At 39.7% G+C, this 20,586-nt stretch overlaps 1 protein-coding gene across 1 annotated transcript in view; it reads right to left on the bottom strand.

Moving 5' to 3' along the window:
• The window catches only part of PIP5K1B (phosphatidylinositol-4-phosphate 5-kinase type 1 beta), a 153,086-nt gene that overhangs the window by 15,494 nt on the left and 117,006 nt on the right, over positions 1-20,586 (bottom strand). The window contains exons 11-13 of the mRNA XM_018555659.1: positions 18,998-19,082; positions 16,469-16,624; positions 13,055-13,199 (exon numbers count right to left, since the gene is read on the bottom strand). Of these exons, the coding sequence (XP_018411161.1) occupies positions 13,055-13,199; positions 16,469-16,624; positions 18,998-19,082 (386 nt within the window). The remainder of the gene's footprint in view (positions 1-13,054; positions 13,200-16,468; positions 16,625-18,997; positions 19,083-20,586) is intronic.

Here is a 20,586-nt window from a genome sequence, read left to right as displayed (position 1 = left end):
AAAGGGGCGCTGGATCAGGTATAAAGTCTCTTCTTTTACCTGTGCTATTTGTTTAGAATCTTTTTTCCCCAGTGTCGGGGATGCTTTAAAAGCCCTTTCATACTTCTGCATATGCACTTACATGAATTTATGAAGTGTGTAATTGTATACACTTATGCACTCTTTTCTATACGTTATACACATAATTATGTTTCATTTTGTGTTTTATACATGTTTCTTGTTCATTCACTATGTCAATTGAAGGAGAAACATACAGTATTGCAATTTTTACATTGCTCAGATGTGCTGAAAATGCACAAAAATACATGTGTCTGTTTAACCTTCATTTCAGTGAGCCTGCTTGACACATTTAAATACGCAAAACGGCAACATTTTCTATATTTTAAACATGCACAAAGTTGCACCACATTATTGTGAAGTAGCTATATAAAAATGAATGGGATTTCTATCTGAAAACAGAAAGAATATAACCCAGAAGGTAATAGTCAGAAGGGGTAGAGAGAACCAAAAACCAGTAAGTCTTCCACTGAACTAGTGAATAGCACACCATAACCTTGCCCTCCACAGAAGCCATGGTTTCCATACACTGCACAGATGGTGGCAAAAGCAAAACCTAAAATGGTTGTCTGCAGTTTGGAATACATGTCTATATTAGGCAGTATCTATACTATACACCAGCGGTCATGGATGTGCAGTTGCCATTGTGGCGTAAAGCAATTATTTGCATGGTCCCGTCCACTATCCTAAAATGAGCATTTTAGCAATTTAGCATAAGTGGTGAAATAAGACATGTGAATGCCTTCTGTTAAGGCTCTAAAAAAGAGAAAAGTTTGAATGGTCCCTAAATCAAATATTAGTCAATAAGTATTGACTGGAAATGGTGGGAGACCCTGGACAAACCTAAAGGTCATGCTACTTGCTAATCAAAAACATGTAACCAGGTAGTGTGTGAAAATAAACTATGAATTCTGGGTAGATTTATCATTATAACTAGGGATGCACCTAGTATGAAACTAGTATAGTTGCCGATACCAGTATATGGGCGAGCACTTGTACTCGACCCACTTGCTCCGATACTTATCCCAATACAGGAACTTCCGGTTAGAGGGAGATTTCCTCTGACCGGCAATGCAGCGAGAGAACATGGAGCCGGCTTCCCGGCCAATCAGGACGCTGGACCATGGGTAATGACTCGTGGCCCGGCTTCCTTACTGGACAGCAAGCCGACTCCATGCTGTTTGGCCAGCTCGATGCTGATTGGCCGGGAAGCCGGCATCCTAGCCAATCAGCATCGAGTCGGCCAAACAGCATGAAGCCGGCTTCCTGGCCAATCAGGAAGCCCGGCAGCGGTGAATGATTGTCCAGGAAGCTAGCTTCAAGCTGATTGGCTGGGATGTCGGCTTCAAACAGCATAGAGCCAGCTGTCCAGGCAATCAAGAAGCCTGATGGCGGGTAATAACACGCTGCCTGGCTTCCTGATTGCTCAGGAACTCCTGGATACTACCGGAAGTACCGGTATGGGTACTTGGTATCAACGAGTACCGAAATATAAATATCAGTACTCATACTTCATACAGAAAAACTGGCATTGGTGAATCTCAAATTATAACCGATCATTTCTAGGAAAACATGCAGGGATCTTTGTCCTCCACAAGCCCAATAACAGCATTATGAACACCATTTGCAGTGCCAGGGTTAAATCTGCCATTTTAAAAAGTCATGGGTGGTAGAGGATGGGGGGATATTAACATTATAATTAACAACAATGCAGAGTTCCAAAATATGCTTGACAAATATTTTTACTACTAGTCACGTGGACCAAAATGAATGCCAATTTTTTTCCACATAAACAAATGATATCAAGTAATTTGTAAAGTGGACGAGCCAGTTTTTAATTCTGTGGTTAGACCATAATGTGTTTACAATCACATCATGCACAATTGCCAGCAAAACTGGTTCATTTCTCCCACAAGGTGAATGCATGCAACTGTATTGAAAACTGGGAAATAATGTCTATTAAACATTCTAATTATATCAATTTTTTTCTGGAAATAAACAAATCTTACTTAGGTGAAGGTAAATAATTATGATATACTGCTTTGGAATGTTTTACATTTACGTTTCTGAAGACTAATCGGTTTGTGTTTATGTTATATATTATGTTATACTGATGAGATGCACAACCTGGATAGCTTCTGTTGTGAATAGCAGGACATTAGATTGAACGACTCCAAGGAAACACACAGCCCCTCCGTCTCTTATATCAGAATTGGAACTATATGAATAAAGCGGCATGCCAAGGCAGCAAAAAAGCAGGCAGGTAATGCTATCATCTATATTTTGTCTGAATTATGAGACTGCCTATAAACTGGTAGACTTTCATAAACAATGAAAACAAATACCCACATTAACTCCATAACAAATATGACCATACAGTATATGATCAAATCCATGCTCATTTTACCAAGTTCAATACATTCCAGATTCCAAACATTGGGACAATTCCATAAAAATAGAACCATTAGGAGAAACAACTCCTTTTATCTCTGGACACCCAATAGAACGTGTCCACCTTACCCAGGCAGAAACATGGCAACAAGAAAAAGCACTCTTCGCGTGACCATCAACTAAGCTTAGTATATTGGGCTTTTAACCCACTTTTTAAAAACATTTACTTAGTGGGGAGGCTGATGGTTATGTCCAAAGATCAGCATTAAGTATTTAACCAGATCTGATCACCTGCCATAGATCAGCAGACGCTGCTCTGAGCTGTAGGGCTGCCTTTTAAACATGCTTGCCTGAAGCAAGTGCTGCAAAAGATAGATTTGCCAGGTGTGTCTGTCAACTATGTTCTAGCCATCAATCCGAGAGCTAAAAAACCTATCTTCTAAGCTTTAATGGATCTACAGCAGTGGTGGTCAACTTAGGGAATATAAGAGGGCTGAAGTGAGGCCCCAAACCTGTGCATATCGTCACATGATAGTTTGGTTTTCATAAATTTGGGCTGTGTTTAGATCTGGTTAAACTCATGTCTTGGTGCGCTGCTGTGCGTGTGTTGCAGTACGATTCATTTTGAAAGACTCCCCAACTCAGTGTTACAGTAGCAGGCAATGCATCCGCACTGCAGCGTACCACAATGCACATGCTGTCCAGTATTGCAGGACTTTGCCTTGGAATTGGAAGAAGTCTGGGAGTATGAAGATCATTTTTTTCACCTCCAAGGTAGAGGGTTTACCAGACTGAGGCCTAGGCTTCTTTTGCAGGGGTAAAAAAGTTGCTCTTCCCCTCTGCTGACATCCTTAATAAAGGTGTCTAGGGATTTGCCTAACAGGCGTTCCTCTCAAGGAGATTGCGCACGGGTGGTTTTTGCACTGCTGTTGCGTAGACCAGCATTTAATGCAAAGGGTCATCTGCATTTGTACCAATAAGAGACTCATTCTGAAAATCAGATAACTATTATCTGCCCACCAATCAACAGAAAAGAGCAGGGTCACAGATATGAGCTCCAGCTGCTGGAGGATTGGGCAAAAGAACCAATATGTGACGGAGGGACCACTGTAACAATGGCAGGTTGCAGAGCAGGGCCTGTGAGGCAGAAAAAGACCACAGAAAGGGCTTGTAGCCTTTTATCCTGCGGATCTTTAACCTCTTCATGACTGAGGCCTTTTTTTCATTTTTTGCATCCATGTTATATTCCACATTTTAGGCCTGAAAATGACTTAAAACCCCCAAACATTATATATTTTCTGAATGCCAAGACCCTATAGAATAAAATGGTGGTAGTTGCAAATTTTTACCTTGCGCAATATTAGCGCAACTCCTTATTAAACCCCAACATTTAGTGAAAAATTTAACTAAATGCCCCAAAACACAACAAAATACCCATTTTGTAGTGACATATAAAAGATGAGGTTACGAGTAAAACGATACCCAACATGCCCAGGTTACAAATTGCGTGCGTCCATGAAACGGCGAAAAACTGCAGTACCCCAAAAAGTCCATAGAAGACGCTTTAAAAGCCTCCACAGGTCATCAATTTAGAGAAACCCCAAAATACTGGCCCTAGAATTATAGCTCTCACTACGGCATGCGCGGCGATACCCAACATGTGTAGCGCGTTCGGCGTTTTCATACGTAGGCGCACCCGACGCGTGTTTACGTGGCGACGCGCGTTATTATTAGATGTATTTTATTTAATTTCTCCCCGCGGACACCAAGGAAGCCGGTCCCGGGCCCGTAGGAGGGGCAACGGAGCCCGGGGAGCACGGCGGCGGTGTCCGGCAGGGGGGGGCGGGCGTCCCCTTCTACGGGACACAGAAGCGATCTGGCGACAGGTAAGTCGCCAGAATCGCTTCTGTTGGCAACGTACACTGTACGTCGTCAGTCACGAAGGGGTTAAAAAGACGTTTGGAGGACAGAAGGCAACATACCAAGTGCTAGCAAGCCACATGCGGACCAGCAACAAGGGTCTACAGCATGCTCTATAACAACCCCCCATAGTAATACAATGAGAAACCAGAAAGCCATAAAGAATCTGGGGCCATGCTAAAGGAGGCCTGAGCTAATACTACTCAACTTTCCTTGCAGAAATAGATACTTGGTAATAAGGCATGACAGATCACTATTGGAAAATATTCTCATATACCCATATAAAAAAAAAAAAAGAAGTAATACAATTAAAAAGCTACAAATTAGAAACAAAAATGAAAAGAAGTTATTCCTAGTACTCTCTTCCTCTCCCCACAATGTCCAGTGACTGCTTTGAATGACATGGTCTAATATCATTCAGCATTATGACTATCACAAACCTATGAAAACCATGTTGCTTCCACAAAATCTATCCATACAACCCTGTTTCAATGTTTACCTAACCACTTATACAAACAGCTTCTTTAAGTTGAAAGGAAGATAATGAATCCATGGGGGGCATTGATTTTGAGTTGCAGAATTAAGATATTCTCTGTGAAAAAAATGTAATTATCTTTATAGTTCCGAAAATTTACATTTTGGGATCCCATTATGGAATGGACTACATACAGACAGATATTCTGGTAAAATAAAAGATTGTTTCCTTGTTTCCACTATTTTTACCTAATTAAAACCTATACTGAATAAGTAAAGGTATAGATTGGTAAAGAAGTAAAGTTATAAATATTAGCTAGCAAGTCAAAAAGCTATCTGTATTGAAAAAGGATGCATCATTTGTCAAGATAAATTACAAAAGGAAAAAGTTACTTATTGCATAATGGTTGTAACATTGCTCCAGTCAAAAAGAGGTCTAAAGCCTTTCATGATGAAGTAACTTAATAATGTCACATTACTTTGCGTTCAGTATGTCTATTGGCTATGCTGTGTAACTATGCTGGGTTTGGTAATCATCCATTACTCTCTGCATGCTTGTACTTTTCAGAGGTCCGATATTGTTCTATGTACAATCCTTGTTTTATTGATTGCATGTAATAATCTAATTTTCTGAGATTGTGGATTTGGGGTTTTCATGAGCTGTAAGCCATAATCATCACAATTATGACAAATCACGGCTTGAACTATCTTGCTTTGCATGTAATGAGTCTAGCTCATATATTAGTTTCACCTTTTACGTTGCATTAGTTAAAGAAATGAACTTTTGCACGATATTCTAATTATTCGAGTTTCACCTGTATAGGAGGGATGTTCAGATACCAATGCCGATACTTGGAATTTTAATGAGAACTACCAGGGTTGCAGCGGTTGCAGCTGTCACTGGGCTCTGGCACTCCACCACGGTCCTGAAATCATTAGTCTGTATTGTTTTTAGAAAAACTGTCACATGACAATAAACAAAAATGTATCAGTACTTGTATCTGTGAGTACTTGGGCAAGTATTAGTACTGGAAAAAATGGTATTGGTATACATTAAAACAGGGATGCACAAATCCCAGGAGCCCCGAGGCCAATGCTCCTTAAGAATGACAGCTGCCTCCTAACTTTTGAATTTTTCTCTAGTCTAGTCTTGGAGCTGGAAAAGTATCTGTACTTGTACTTGTATCAAGTACGGTACGTTGTATTTGAACATCCCTAGTTTATAGAATGGTAATCAGCTCTTTATATATTAGGACTCATTCACATTATGTCTTTTGAGGTGTGTTGATCTGCAAAGATCAATGCAGGCTTAACACAAGGTCACATGAAAAATGGTTAGCTATGCGCCTTGTTAACACCATAAATGTGTGGTGTGCGCCGCATAATAATGCAACATGTATTCATGGTGCGTAGAGTTGAATGAAGTGTAATTTTGTGATGCGATGTAACTATGCATTGCACTGTCTTTACACAACACACACTAGCACGCATGCGTTTTAACATGTGGCCCTAAAAGAGCTACTAATACCATGCTCAAACATGTATAAGTTTCAATATCATGCAAACAGTGAATTTTTGACAATGCATAAGCATTTGATATAAAGCTAATTGCAACATATTGCTTTGCAATTGGCCATTAGGCAAACGGAGAGTTAGCACAGCCCAGTCAGATTGCTGGACAGGAAGTTATACATTATTATGTATTGTGAATGTAATGTCTTCCTGTTGGCGTGATATACATCCTGTATAATAATTATAATTTATTGGTAAATTCACCTCCCACAATAACAGGCTGAAGTTTCTCTTCAAGTTGCCTTGGTTTTTAACTGGTTAAAAAAAGTGTGCCATGGAATAGCTAACTAACAAATAGAGAAATCTTTGAGTAATGATTATTCCTCATAGATGTTCTCTCTAATTTCTGTTATTAGAGATGAAAATGTTCCCATGCTATTATGCCGCCATTATGATCACACGCTTTGACCATAGTTATTATCTTTAATCACCTATGAACACAACAGTAAGAACTATTGTGTTTTTATAAGACAAAGGTCTGTATTTATGAGTGTTTCTTTTTTCCATCCCTCCCTTGGCAAACAGAACATTACATCTCAACATACATAGTTAATATCGGCACAGGACATTAATGTGACCATGTGATGCTCTAAGAGTAACTAAAATGCTTTTTTAGGAGGCTATTTACAACACACTGTATACAGCCAGAAAACATCTATTAGCTAAAAATACACATTCACACAATCTTTTATATTTTGACGGGCTACACTGACAATCCATGGGAATATGATTCTAACTAGACTGAAGCACTCTCTCTGCTATCTGAGATCATAAATGTTTCAGACACTCTGAAGAGGTGGTTATGGTATATCTCTACATACTGTATTTGTTTAAATAATCAAGCTAATTAAATGTTTCACCTCCCTTTTTTCCTTTGTATCCCACAAATATACGTGTGAAATCCCATGTGATTACAAGCATGTTTCTTCTGCAAGCAAACTATATAGCTACTTTATAGAATTAGAAAGTAGTAACTTAATAAACATCAGTAGAATTTAGGGGCACTCATAGAGAACCCTTAACTCCTATCATGGCTGCCAGAATAATAGTGGGCATGTATTATACCAATAAATTGTTGATAGTTTTAATTAGTCTATTCTAAGATGACAATATTATGTAAACGATCAAAAGCTGTAAGGCTGGCTATACACTGCTCTATTTTTCTCGTTCAACCTGCGGGCTCAACAAAAAAAATAAATAGAGCCGATTCCTCCATCAATACTAAGAGTGTGTCGATCGAGGAGTCCTCACTGTTTCTTTTCTACTCTGGCAGCGGCCACCCGCCACTGTCAGAATACCCAAACAGAGCCGGCAGCTCATTGGCTACCCGCTCTGTTCCTATGAAGATTTTCCGACAGACTCCTTCGATCAGCTGATCAAGGGATGCTATTTTGCATGTGCATTTCATTCAGGAACAGGTAGATGATGATGATGAGTGCACTGTGATCACTAAAGGTAACTGTTAAAAATTCAGACAGTAAAAAAGCCATATTCCATGCTTGGTTAATGGTTTGTATGCATGAAACAAGTTCAGACTTGGTTCACAACAGCTCTGTTCACATGAAGATTTTATGACCGACTCCTTCAATCAGCCAATCAAGGGATACCAGCCGAAAGGCTAACGACAGTGGCACCCACTGTATGAATTTCATCCCATTCCTCAAGACCTGGCCAACTTTACTATAAATAGTTGGACAATCCCTTTACACCAGGAATAGGAAACATCTTTAAAAATAGATGAAATTGCTGAATTAATATACAGTGGTTTCCTTTTATCCTCAAGGTAAAGAAAAGTCTAGGCATGCTTCTCAGGTAACATCTGTTGTAGTTGAGAATATTCTCCTTCCAGTAAATAAAGAATTCTCAGAAGTAATGTACTCACAGTAAAGCATGACACTGACACTGATTCTTATTCCCACCCCAAACTATTTTGTGTCACCTTTTTCTTTCCAGACCCTTTCTCTATGGTTACCATGCCAACTGCCAAGAATTCTACAAATGGGAGAACATTTTGTTTTAGAAGTCTTTTCTTTCCTGAAGGATTAATGCTGCAAAGTTAATTTGGATAATAACCAGCATCCCTTTGAGAGATGCTGTCAGGTACACTTCTGCTCAAGATGATCAATCCATATTTGGGAATGTACCAGTATTATGCCTCGTTGTACATTTAACTAGGATGTGAACACTTTCCATTACCTTTTTCTGACATTTAATGCATCAACCATCTCTGCAAACCTTGTTTACTGTTGATAATAATTCTACACAGTCAGTAGCATTGCATGCTGCGTCTGAACTGCCTTTAACATCTGAAGCACTACAGCTACCAAAATGATAAATCAGAGAATTTGAATTGTACAATACAATTGTTCATCTAAATCCTGTAATTGTACAGCAGTGCCAGAAACATGTGTAACACAACTAAGAAGCTGCACAGTTCAACAGATAGGGTTTCTGCTAAAGTTAATTTGGAATATGCTTATAGTTCAGCATGTCAAATTTCAGATAGTAACAATTAAGACATTCCTACGAGCCAGTTTTAAAACAAAAAGCTGTTTTTCAGCAAGAAGCTAGGCACAGTCAGACAACAGACAGACATTAAGAAAATATGAATTTAATTATACAGGTTGAAAGTGACCAAGATGCATTGAAAGAGGAGATATTTTTAGAATTGAGGTATGTGTGGCTGATCACAGCTTTAGTTTTAAACATTTCCAGCACACAGCTGGATAGATGAAATGAACACAGGTTAAGTTCGCCTCACTTCACAATTCAGAAAACCATGTTCTTTGTTCCTTGTTTGTTAACCCCTATATTGCCGTATTGCTGCAAGTGATGCTCAAACCACTAGAGAAAACAAGGTTCTGTATGGTCCAGCTACCAAAAAGGGACATACTCACATGATTATTAGACTGACATTTGATTTAATTTAATTGTATGAGAAAAAAAAATACAAAATGCATACATTATGGTAAGTAAGATCAAGAGTTGGTGTAACATGTGTGGCTCATGTGATGAGAGAGAAGTACACAATGCAGCTTTAGGGTCTTGGGAATCTTTCCATGCAGACTAGTCAGTGGAAAAGAACTATGTGTCCAATCCGCTTCCTTTGCTAAAATAAACACATTTCTAAACCACTGTATCTAGGCGTATTTTTAGGACTTATCAGATTCCTTGCCAAACAGGACAAAACATTTGCTGGTATTATTGCTGATGAAAATACTCTTTTCAGGCCTGTAAACTCTACCTTAAATAGTAAAGTTTACAAAGCTAACCAAACATTTTTGCACTGATTAATGCCCTTTTGCAACATGTCAATCACATCCATTGTCACTGTGTGTTGGAAGACCGCTGCTTTTTGTACTTCAATATACTATTGTGGCAAAACCACTAGTATTGTGTTATTGTTGCTTGATGTGTATGGTTTCCTTAAAGGAGAACTATGAGGTGAGTGAAAATCAACCATCCTCATAGTTCGAGCCGACGTGTGACAATGAAACTGTCACATGTCAGCTCAATAGATCGGCAAGTGAGCGAACACATACCTTCGCTCGCTCACTTCTCGATCATCTCCCTGCAGGGATTTCCCCCCTCCCCGCTCCTCCAGCGCTGACTGGAGGAACGGATGGGAGAGGGGGCGGGTATAGCTGGCTCTGCGTCTATATAGGCAGAGCTTGCTGTCACTCACGCAGCTGGGTGGATCTTGACAGTAATGTCGGGATCCGTCCCGGCTGCGGCAGTCTCAATATATCTCGAGCTGCAGCTCGTGATATATTGAGCTTTGGGTCAGGGGAGGACGCTACTTTATGTCCTCCCATGACCCTTAAGAGAACTATGCGGAAAAACACTTACTCCATAGTTTTCTTTTAAACAGAGGAACTACAGCCTATTAAAAAGGAAACTATGATAGAATTCCCAAACTTATTTTTAAATTGACTATTTATGTTTTTTTAAAATATCTCTATAAAACTTTTATTGTACAAATATACATTTAAAACAGGGATGCTTTGTTTCCAAAGGCAGGCTGGGCTTTCTTATCATACAACCTAGCATTGACTGTATGTTTCTGGCAGAAAGTGTTAATTTGCTAGTTAAAGTGGACCTAAACTTAAAAAGTGTAAGGTTTGTCTGTCTAATAGGGATTCGTTGGCACAGTTTAATGTGACAAAGTAATCAATAAAACTAGTCATTAAAAACATTTAGAAAATGTACCTTGAGCATACAATTTCCAACTAGAAGAAGCCTCACAAGAGCCTATCAGTACTTTCCCATCATCGAAGGCATATGCTGCCCTCTCCTTTCTCTGATCATTTTATTACATTTTAGTGCCATCAGAGGCCGGGTCTAGGAACAGGAAGATCTGCCTAGTAATAGCCTGCATATGCACTAATATGGCGTCTGCTTCACACCACTGCCGAGTGGGTGACAAAGTGGGCCTAGGAAGGAGCAGCTGCAGAATGCCTACTGTGTAACACATCTCATCTTGTCACATCTGACTTGTTTCACACAAAAGATAAGGTTGCTCAGTCTAGGTCACTAGGTTTTATGATGCTGTCTCCACTAGCAGAGCGGACTGAAAATTGTCCACTGTTGTGATCATTCAACTCCTGCTAAAAATTGGTATCTGAACAGGCCCTGTTCTTGCTTTCAGCTGCAACTGAAATGTAAAAATGTTTCTTTTATTCTTTTGAAATCTGAATGTGATAATTGTATAAAAAAATCTAAAAACACAGTACCAATTCTCTTTAACCACTTGAAGACCAGGTGTTTACACCCCCTTCCTGTCCAAGCAATTTTTCAGTATTCAGCGCTGCAGTACTTTGACCGACATTTATTCCGTCATGTAACGCTGTACTGAAATAAATTTAATAAACATTTTTGGGGACAGATAGAGCTTTCTTTTGGTGGTATTTAATCCCCACTGGGGGTTTTATTTTTTACTATATTAAGGAAAATTTTTTGAAAATTTAAAAAAAGAAAACTGCTTTTTTGATATTATGTTATAATACATTTATTATTACCCAATTTTTGGGTAAAATATAAAACATGTTAAGCCGTAAAAATTGTGTGCGCTGCAAAATCGCAGAAAACGGCCACACCCAAAATTGTCCATAGGCGATGATTTAAAAGCTTTTACCGCTCATCAGTTTAGTGTTATCAATGATTAATGGCCTTAGAATTATTGCTCTCACTGCGACGATCGCGGTAAAATGTAACGTGTGCGGTGTAATGGGCGCAATCGTAGTTTTTGCACATATGCACACCCAAAGCATGTTTGCACGCTAGTGTATGTGGGGGTGGAGACTTTTAAAACATGTTTGTGTTTTTTTTGATTATTTTTTATGTGTGAGTTTATTTTTCTTTTTTTTACTTTCATTTTTTTTCCCCCACTTAACTTTATTGTTATCACATAGGGGGCTAAGAATCCCCCTATGTCATAGCAAAGAGGATGTGACAGGTCTTCTTTATGGAGCCATCTGTGATCTTTAAGACCCCTAATATCAGCTAGGGACCCCCAAAGAAGTTGATGAAGCAGAGATCTGCTTCAGCTTCTGAAGCCGGAGAGTGACAACAGAATGCGGAAGTGATGTAATATACATCACTTCCTGCATTCTGACACCAGAGAGGAGATCAGAGGGAGATTGTGTGCTGATCTTCCTCTGATCCCCTGTCATGGAGCCACCATGCCGATCCCGGGCTCGCATTGGGCACAGCGGAGCTCAGGACCAGCTGAGGGTGGGGACTGCGCAGGGGAGGCGTGCTGGCCGTCACCTCAAACAAGCGATGCGGGGCAACTCTATGGCTGCTGGATTACTTGTATGTAAACAGGCATTGTTGCCTGTTTAAAATGTTTTACAGTTTCCCGCTAGTGCGGGGGCGGGACTAGATGACCTGTTACATCAGCCGGGCAGCAGTTAATGTTATTTAGATATACATGTGATTTTGATCAGCTTTGTATAAGTCATCTGGCTAGAGTTCTTGGAATACCCACAATACTAAGCAGTGGCTCTAGGTTAAATAAAGAATCTTAGGTGAAATGTTTTATTCTCTTCAATAAGCAAGTGTTTTGATGATAATAATAATAATAATTAGGGATGCACCGATACCACTTTTTTAAGGCCGAGTACGAGTACCGATACTTTTTTTCAAGTACTCGCCGATACCATCGATACCGATGCTTGTATCGGTATTGGTGCATCCCTAATAATAATAATATTAATAATAATAACTGATGCATGGGAAGTGTAATTTCTTTTTTTTTTTAGTTATAGGTCCCCTTCATGGCAACACATAGGCGCTTGTTTCTATACACAGTAAAGTGTTACCGTAAAAACATTTCCCTGTTTATGAAAATAGTGTTTACCTGTAATTATATACCAGTTTGTGGGAAGTTGGCTTATTCAAGTAAGGTGAAGTAAACTTCTCCTACCTAGTATCCATTTCTACCTAAATAATCTCTCTAGCATTGTTTCAGATTAACACAGCATCAGATAGTTTGTCAGATTTCATATATAATTAAGGTTGTTTCTTTCACCTATCACATACACAATTATTATAACTGCAGCAGTGCTCTCACATTACTGACTAAAATGCTTCATTATAGAGAATGTTTGCTTACAGGATATCAAGCATGTTTGTATACCTGCTGGAATAGTGAATCGTATCTTCATGGTGATACTGATCATCAGCGTATAACGAGGAAGAGGATATAGTTGTTGCTAAGGAAGCAGCTTCAAACAAGGAAGGGGTGTTTGGCACAAGGTCAGGCCGATGTCTTGAATTTAATGCTGCATAAAGAAAAAGAACATAAACAAACATTGAAGTCAAGATTACTGTAGATGTATATCATAAAAATATTGATTCACCCTAGTGTGACCCTGATCGGGCTGATTTGCCAAAATCAGACATCTACGAATTCCAGATGATCGACGAGTCCAGTTTTTTTTTTCTTAAGAAAGGATATAAAAAAAAACATCAGGCATATGGGCTGGAATCTCAATAGCAAGAGGGTCTTGAGTGTGCAGGCCCCATGCTATTCCATGCCATATGTCATCAAACAGCAAGCTGGTGCTTCAATATTCACAAAATCACATAGCCACAAATCCAGCTGAGTGTTGTTTAGGCATCATGTAGCAGGATGGTAACTTTTGGGACGGGGCAAATCTTCCCAAAAATATTAAAGCTTAAAAATAAAAGAGGACGATGAAATAAAACCCATGGATGAGGTGAGCTGTATAATGTATTCCCTTATTTACATCCAGCTGTCATCTTCGGTGTTGGAGGCATCCAATTTGTCTACAGACACAATATTCATGTAAATTATTCACCATTTTAGTAGGAACTAGTGATATCAAATATTAGTTCCTAGCACACTAGTAGCCTGAATACCACTTTGTCCCACAAAAACAGCTACTGTCAATAGGCAATACGCATTGGTAGAACTACAGAGGTCACAAGGAGCCTATTGGCAATGACTGAAGTCCACTGTCGTGTCTGCAGTTACTTCTTTATGTACTGCAATGTGCACAGACAGTCAGTGTGGCGGTTTAATCATGTAATGTCTACAGGTATTGCTGTTGCTCTGGTTTCCAACCTTATACTGTAGTTAATCAGGTACGGTACAGACAAATGGTGTAGTTGACAAGCCCAATTAATGTCTTATCGTAAAGGTAACCTTGGAAATATGAAGATTGGCACTAAATACGGCGAAGGGAATTTATCAAACCTGAAGCAGTCAAAATCTGAAGCAGCTGTGCATGGCAACCAATCTAGAGTTGCAACAATTATTCGATTAAGTCGATTAAAATCGACGATGGAAAACGTTGTCACCGCTGCACGCCGCTCACGCCACGCCCACGTCGGTTGAGCCGCTCGCTCCTACGCTGGTATACCCGCTCACGCGACGCCGCTTACGCCACGCCCAAGCTGAGGACATGCGTCTGGCCCGCTCCTCCCGGTGAGCTTCCCAACTAGCTGCTGTCCGCCAACAACGAACAACGCCATCATGGTGTTCTGCATTGTATAATACAGTGACACACTGCAGAACACCAGCAACTACAGAGGAACACCAAATCTCAGCAATAATACATTAAACAGCCTTTATAATGTATTATTGCTGGGATTTGTTGTTCCTCTATAGCTGCTGGTGTTCAGCAGTGTGCCGCTGGTATTCTGTAGAGCTGCAACAATTATTAGATTAAATCGATTAAAATCGACGATGGTAAACGTTGTCAGCGTTTTCCATCGTCGATTCGTCGGCTAAAATTAAAATTTCCCACTCACGCCCGCCTGTTCGCAGCTCCATACACGAGTTACGCTATGCACGCTGCGGACGCCATGCCCACCGCGCACACGGCCGCTGGACACACGCCCGCAGAGCACGCCGCCGCCGCGACTTACAAGGGTTCGGAAATAGGTAAGGGGGACCTGTTTTAATGTTTCCTGTTTAAAAAAAAAAAACAGCGGCACACTGCAGAACACCAGCAGCTATAGAGGAACAACAAATCCCAGCAATAATACATTATACAGGCTGTTTAATATATTATTGCTGGGATTTGTTGTTCCTCTATAGCTGCTAATGTTGTGCAGTGTGCCGCTGTATTATACATTGGTTTTCTGCATTGCATTGTATTGTGCATGGTGTTCTGCATTGTATAATACAGCGACACACTGCAGAACACCAGCAGCTATAGAGGAACACCAAATCCCAGCAATAATACATTAAACAGCCTGTATAATGTATTATTGCTGGGATTTGTTGTTCCTCTATAGCTGCTGGTGTTCAGCAGTGTGCCGCTGTATTATACATTGGTATTCTGTAGAGCTGCAACAATTATTAGATTAAATCGATAAAAATCGACGATGGTAAACGTTGTCAGCGTTTTCCATCGTCGATTCGTCGGCTAAAATTTAAATTTCCCACTCACGCCCGCCTGTTCGCAGCTCCATACACGAGTTACGCTATGCACGCTGCGGACGCCATGCACACCGCGCAAACGGCCGCCGGACACACGCCCGCAGAGCACGCCGCCGCAGCGACTTACAAGGGTTCAGAAACAGGTAAGGGGGACCTGTTTTATTGTTTCCTGTTTAAAAATTAAAAAAAGAGGCACACTGTAGAACACCAGCAGCTATAGAGGAACAACAAATCCCAGCAATAATATATTAAACACCCGGTATAATGTATTATTGCTGGGACTTGTTGTTCCTCTATAGCTGGTGGTATTCTCCATCGCGCTGTATAATGTATTATTGCTGGGATTTGTAGTTCCTCTATAACTAGTCAGTGGTAATCTGCATTGTGCAGTATAATCATTATACAGCGCAATGGAGAATACCACCAGCTATAGAGGACTACAAATCCTAGCAATAATACATTATATACAGCGCAATGCAGAATAACGCCAGCTACAGAGGACTACAAATCCCAGCAATAGTACATTATAGTATAATGTACTATTGCTACATTCCTCTATAGCTGCTGGTATTCTGCACTGTGCCGCTGTATAATGTACTATATTGCACACCACACTCTTTTTTTTACTTCCACCACGCCAAGCTTGCTCCCGTGATGGACTACAATCTCAATAGAAACTAGTAGTCCATCACTGGAGCCTTTTTTTTTTTTTTTCCTATTAATCGAACTTAATAATCGGCTAACTAATCGATTATGAAAATAATTGTTAGCTGCAGCCCTAAACCAATCAGCTTATCTCTTTCATGTTCAAATCTTAAATGAACAAACTGCAGATAGAAGCTGATTAGTTGCCATGCACCAGTTTCAGTTTTGATAAATTCCCCCAGCAGCTTTTTGTTGGACTGGACTACAGATCTGTCTATAGGTAACATGCAACACCCTGTCTCTTATACTAAGGGAAATATATTGTCCCTTTGGGTTTTACCACCAGGTCACTATTATTTCCTCAAAATGAGGCCAGTGTTCATGGTGCCTGGAAACTTTCCTGCTTTAAAGTTAGACATTAGCCAGACAGAATAGACACAATACTCAGTTATTTGCTTCAGATTTTGCTGCATTATGTGTTCCAATATTTCGTACCCTCCTCATCCAGACTGGTGAAGCTCTGACCCTCTGCTAATTTTAGGTTTTTGTCTTCTGACCATTCTTGATTGCTGGGAGATAGTATTTCCTGCGACGAAGACTTCAGAGCTGGAATTGAATTGCACCGTCGTTTGGAAGGTGAAGACTTTAAAGCTGCAAAATGAGAGTAAAAGTGTGTAAATATGTTAATGTTGTGTACCTAATATCATAAAGAGCTATGAAATCAGTTTTCCATGCAAACCAAAAGAGGAGAAACAGATAATGATGTGGGAGTTATTTTACATTTGCTCCTCACCATTGTGTGCCCCCAAACAGTCCCTACTTTGCTGCAATATACTTAGCAACTCGGAGTCTCTGCTTCCCTTACTGCCTGCAGCTATAGACCATTGACAGTACACACTTGCCATACTAAAAATATGTCAGGGAGGGCACAAACACAGGAGTCTGGGAGTAGTTGGTAGGAAAAGGGTATACTGGATTGGAATGCAGCCACCTTTAGCCAGGATTTACTTGTTGTTGCTCCAACCTCAGTCCCCAAACCAACACAAACTATACAGATTTATTTAATAAAAGTAATACAGCTCAGTTGCCCACAACAACCAATCCTATTTCATTCTGATGATGTTAGACCAATGATACAAAAAATCTGATATGCTGATGTGTTACACATGTGTTTACATAGTGACTTAATGAATAATCTTTTTAACGCTGACCAAGCGAAATGTACCAAATCAAATAGTTTCTTCTTGGTGTTGGTGATTATGGGTATTATGTAAGACTCAATTGAGATCAGATTTGTTGACCCTTGATATTTATTTTACACGCTTGGGTTTGTTCAAACAATCACTGTACATCAGGTAAGTGGCTGCAGCCTGATTGTCCTGGTGCTGTCCACACCCATGAAACTGGGAAGGGACATTCATAATGGTAACATTACTGGGGTTGCATAAGGCTTTATTCCTACACGAGAAGTTCACCTCCACATACAGTATTATCTGGAAAGAAGTAAAAAAAAACTTTTCTATGTGTTTAGTATTTAAGTTCATTGCTTTTATGTACATTACCACGTATTAAAGCTGAACTCCAGAATAAGAAAAAAAGTCTAAATACAGGAGCCATGTGCATTCTTAAGTTAATCTTGGTGTGCTTTGTATACTTCTTCCAGATCTGTGCAGTAATCTAGCATAAAGCTTTGCCTTTGTACAGGAGCTTCCTGTAATCAAGACTAGTCACTGCTGTTCTTTCTCTGCAGGGTGACTGGTCTTTTATTCACCCCCTTCTGCAGGCAGCCTGTAGTCGGTGGGCCTGCTAGGTCCCTCTCTGCACAGGCTATGCAGAGCATAGTGATGATGCCATTGCTACATTTACAAGGTACACATAAAGTAAATTCATATCCTTTGCGTCTGTTGATGATTTTGTGCCCGGAGTACAGCTTTAACATCTATGTACATGCCTTTATGCGTGTTTATATTAGTTTACATACATTCTTCACTAAACAAAGTAACCGAAGAAGCATGTGTTGCTTCCAATTTCAATGCTGCTCAACACATAGAAGCATAACTTGCTAATCATGTGAACTGCCTCACCGCTTGTCATTATACTTATTTTCGTACACTGCATATTAATGCATGTAAGTGCTGCTCCTGTAAGTGAGTCTCAGCACATTCACACTCTGGCAAATGTTACTTTTAACAATGTCATTTTTATACAATCAATTCAGAAAATGATCTGTATAAAAAATCAAGGCAACTGGACTTGCTGTATTTTTCTTGAAGACGTTTCACTGGTCATCCGACCAGCTTTCTCAATTCAGCATGCACCAAATGAGATAAGTCCAGTTGCCTTGACTTATTTTTTACAGATATACCATGACCTGGATGAATGAGAATCTTCACAGATAATATAGAAAATTGCTAAAAAAAATCTACTCTTGTGCACAGTTAAATAAAATAAACATTTTCTGGATTTATATTTACATAAATACAGAAACTATTTTTGTAGATCAATCTTTCTTCATGGCCACGTGTTATATAGAAGCAACTGAACCAAAGTATGTTTTCTTTGCCAAGGTACAGGACATATCAGGTAGAATGACAGGTTTATGCACAAAGGGGTAAAGAGTTTGGAGAAGGCAGGAGAAGTGACCAATCTCGGACAACATAGCTAAACTGGAAAGTGAGCTGAATTGGAGAATTTTTGCAAATCAGCGATGTTGTCCTAGATTGTTCACTTCTCCTACCTTCTCCAAACCTTCACCCTTTTGTGAATAACCCTGTAAACGTCACTGTAAAAGGTGGTGGTAGAGTCCTTTATGCACCTATATCAGTAATTGGTGACTAAAGTTAGCATTCTGCTGCAGAATAATTAGCAGTGCTGTGCGGACATACATTATCACCCTCATGAGTACAGTATAAGATCTTCCTCTGTTAATACGTCTAAAGACATTATAAAATGACGTGACCAGCTTTTCCCTTTCAATTCTCTGGTATCATCTTCAAGAAGAATGATGATGTTGAAGTGCAGTACCTTGGACCTTTTTGAAGACCTTGGAATTCATAAACTTCAGAAACCTGCCTGCATAGAAACTTGGCCTGTGGACTGACACTGTGTCCTAGAAAAAAAAGAACAGGCATCTATGTTATAAAACAGTAAATCCAGCTAATGCAAATTCCTCTGATAAGCCCATGAGAACGCTTTCTCCCAATGAAATTCTTGTGCTAGCAAATCCTGTTATACAAGATTTTCCCTTGGCTCCCTCGGGAGAGTCTTATCAAATAAATCCAGCATACAAACTAAAGGTATAAAAAAAAAAACACATCACATGCCCTGTTAAGACTGAGGGAAGAAAATATTAAAGTCCTGGAATTTAGTTAAATATAGACTGCAAATTATAGTATTAATGGGATCTTTCTGCAAACATTTATTGTTAAATAGAAGTAAATTGTAAGGTAAAAAGGGGAGGTTCAGTCATATATGTGCCCCTCCTCTATTTACAATATGTAAATGACTGTGAAGAAGGGTGGTGAACTGGCCCTTGGGACAGAAGTGCTGGACGGTCTGGGATAGCCTACGTGGTGTCTGACAGGTCATAGTACCACACACTACTGGGCCATTTTGGTGCACTGAGAATCACTGTAATGCCTTCCATGTCGAGCAGATGGGGAAGGAGTTTCAGTGGAGGAAAGTGTAGATCAGACTGTACTTATCACACAAACCCACCAGGGAATCCACTGGTCTTGATAAAAGTAAAAATGTCTACAAAAAATGAGTTTGCTTTTCTCTACAGTTGGCCAGTGTCCATTTCCTCCTATAAGTGGCAGTATAACCCAATATTGCTTATTTATAGGGATACTCTATACCATGATGAACATTTAAGAAATACATTTTTTTGGGAGTTCAGCTTTAAAATGCCAATGCACAGGATCTTAAGTTCCCTTGGTGTTCTGCTGATAGTGAGCAGACAATTTAAGAAATGCTATATCACCCAATCAGGTGCTACTGTCCTCTCAGGTTCTATTAATTAACATAGTACAGAATAGTACTTCTCTTAATGGCATTTCCACGCAATACTTCATTATATAATACATTATTTTGTGTGCTGGCAAACTCCTTTCAGTCTTCCAGAAGTACTTCTACAATTCATGTGTATTAGTACAATTACAGCATGTAAATTTGTATTTGAACCCACAGAAAGATATCTGATACTACTGAACATAATCCCAAAATATGTGCTTGTATTGTTCACTATACATCGACTAAGCAATGTGTCCACTCATAAGTGGGAGATAAAGGGGCAACAGTTTATTTGATGTTCTCCAATCGTTGCTAACTGCACTAAATAAGCAAACACTGGAGGTTTCTGCCTGTGTTCTCTTTCTCACATCCACTGACATAAACATGTATGCTTGGGCAATCTAAGCATGCATGTTTATGGGGAATTCTTCCAAGACCACAGAAAGATTATACAGTGTCTAAGAGACTCCAGAGCTGCAGTGTGAGCAGATGATTATGTCCTGACATTCAGGGTTTACATTATTCATAAGCAAACCAATGTATCCACTTGCACTTGTCCATACACATTACCTATGACTGGTCTAGAAAAATTGAATTTTTTT

The sequence above is a fragment of the Nanorana parkeri genome, unplaced genomic scaffold (genome assembly GCF_000935625.1).
Source record: "Nanorana parkeri isolate BGI_ZX_2015 unplaced genomic scaffold, ASM93562v1 scaffold206, whole genome shotgun sequence".
NCBI lineage: Eukaryota > Metazoa > Chordata > Amphibia > Anura > Dicroglossidae > Nanorana > Nanorana parkeri.
This window is presented reverse-complemented; position numbering and strand designations above follow the sequence as displayed.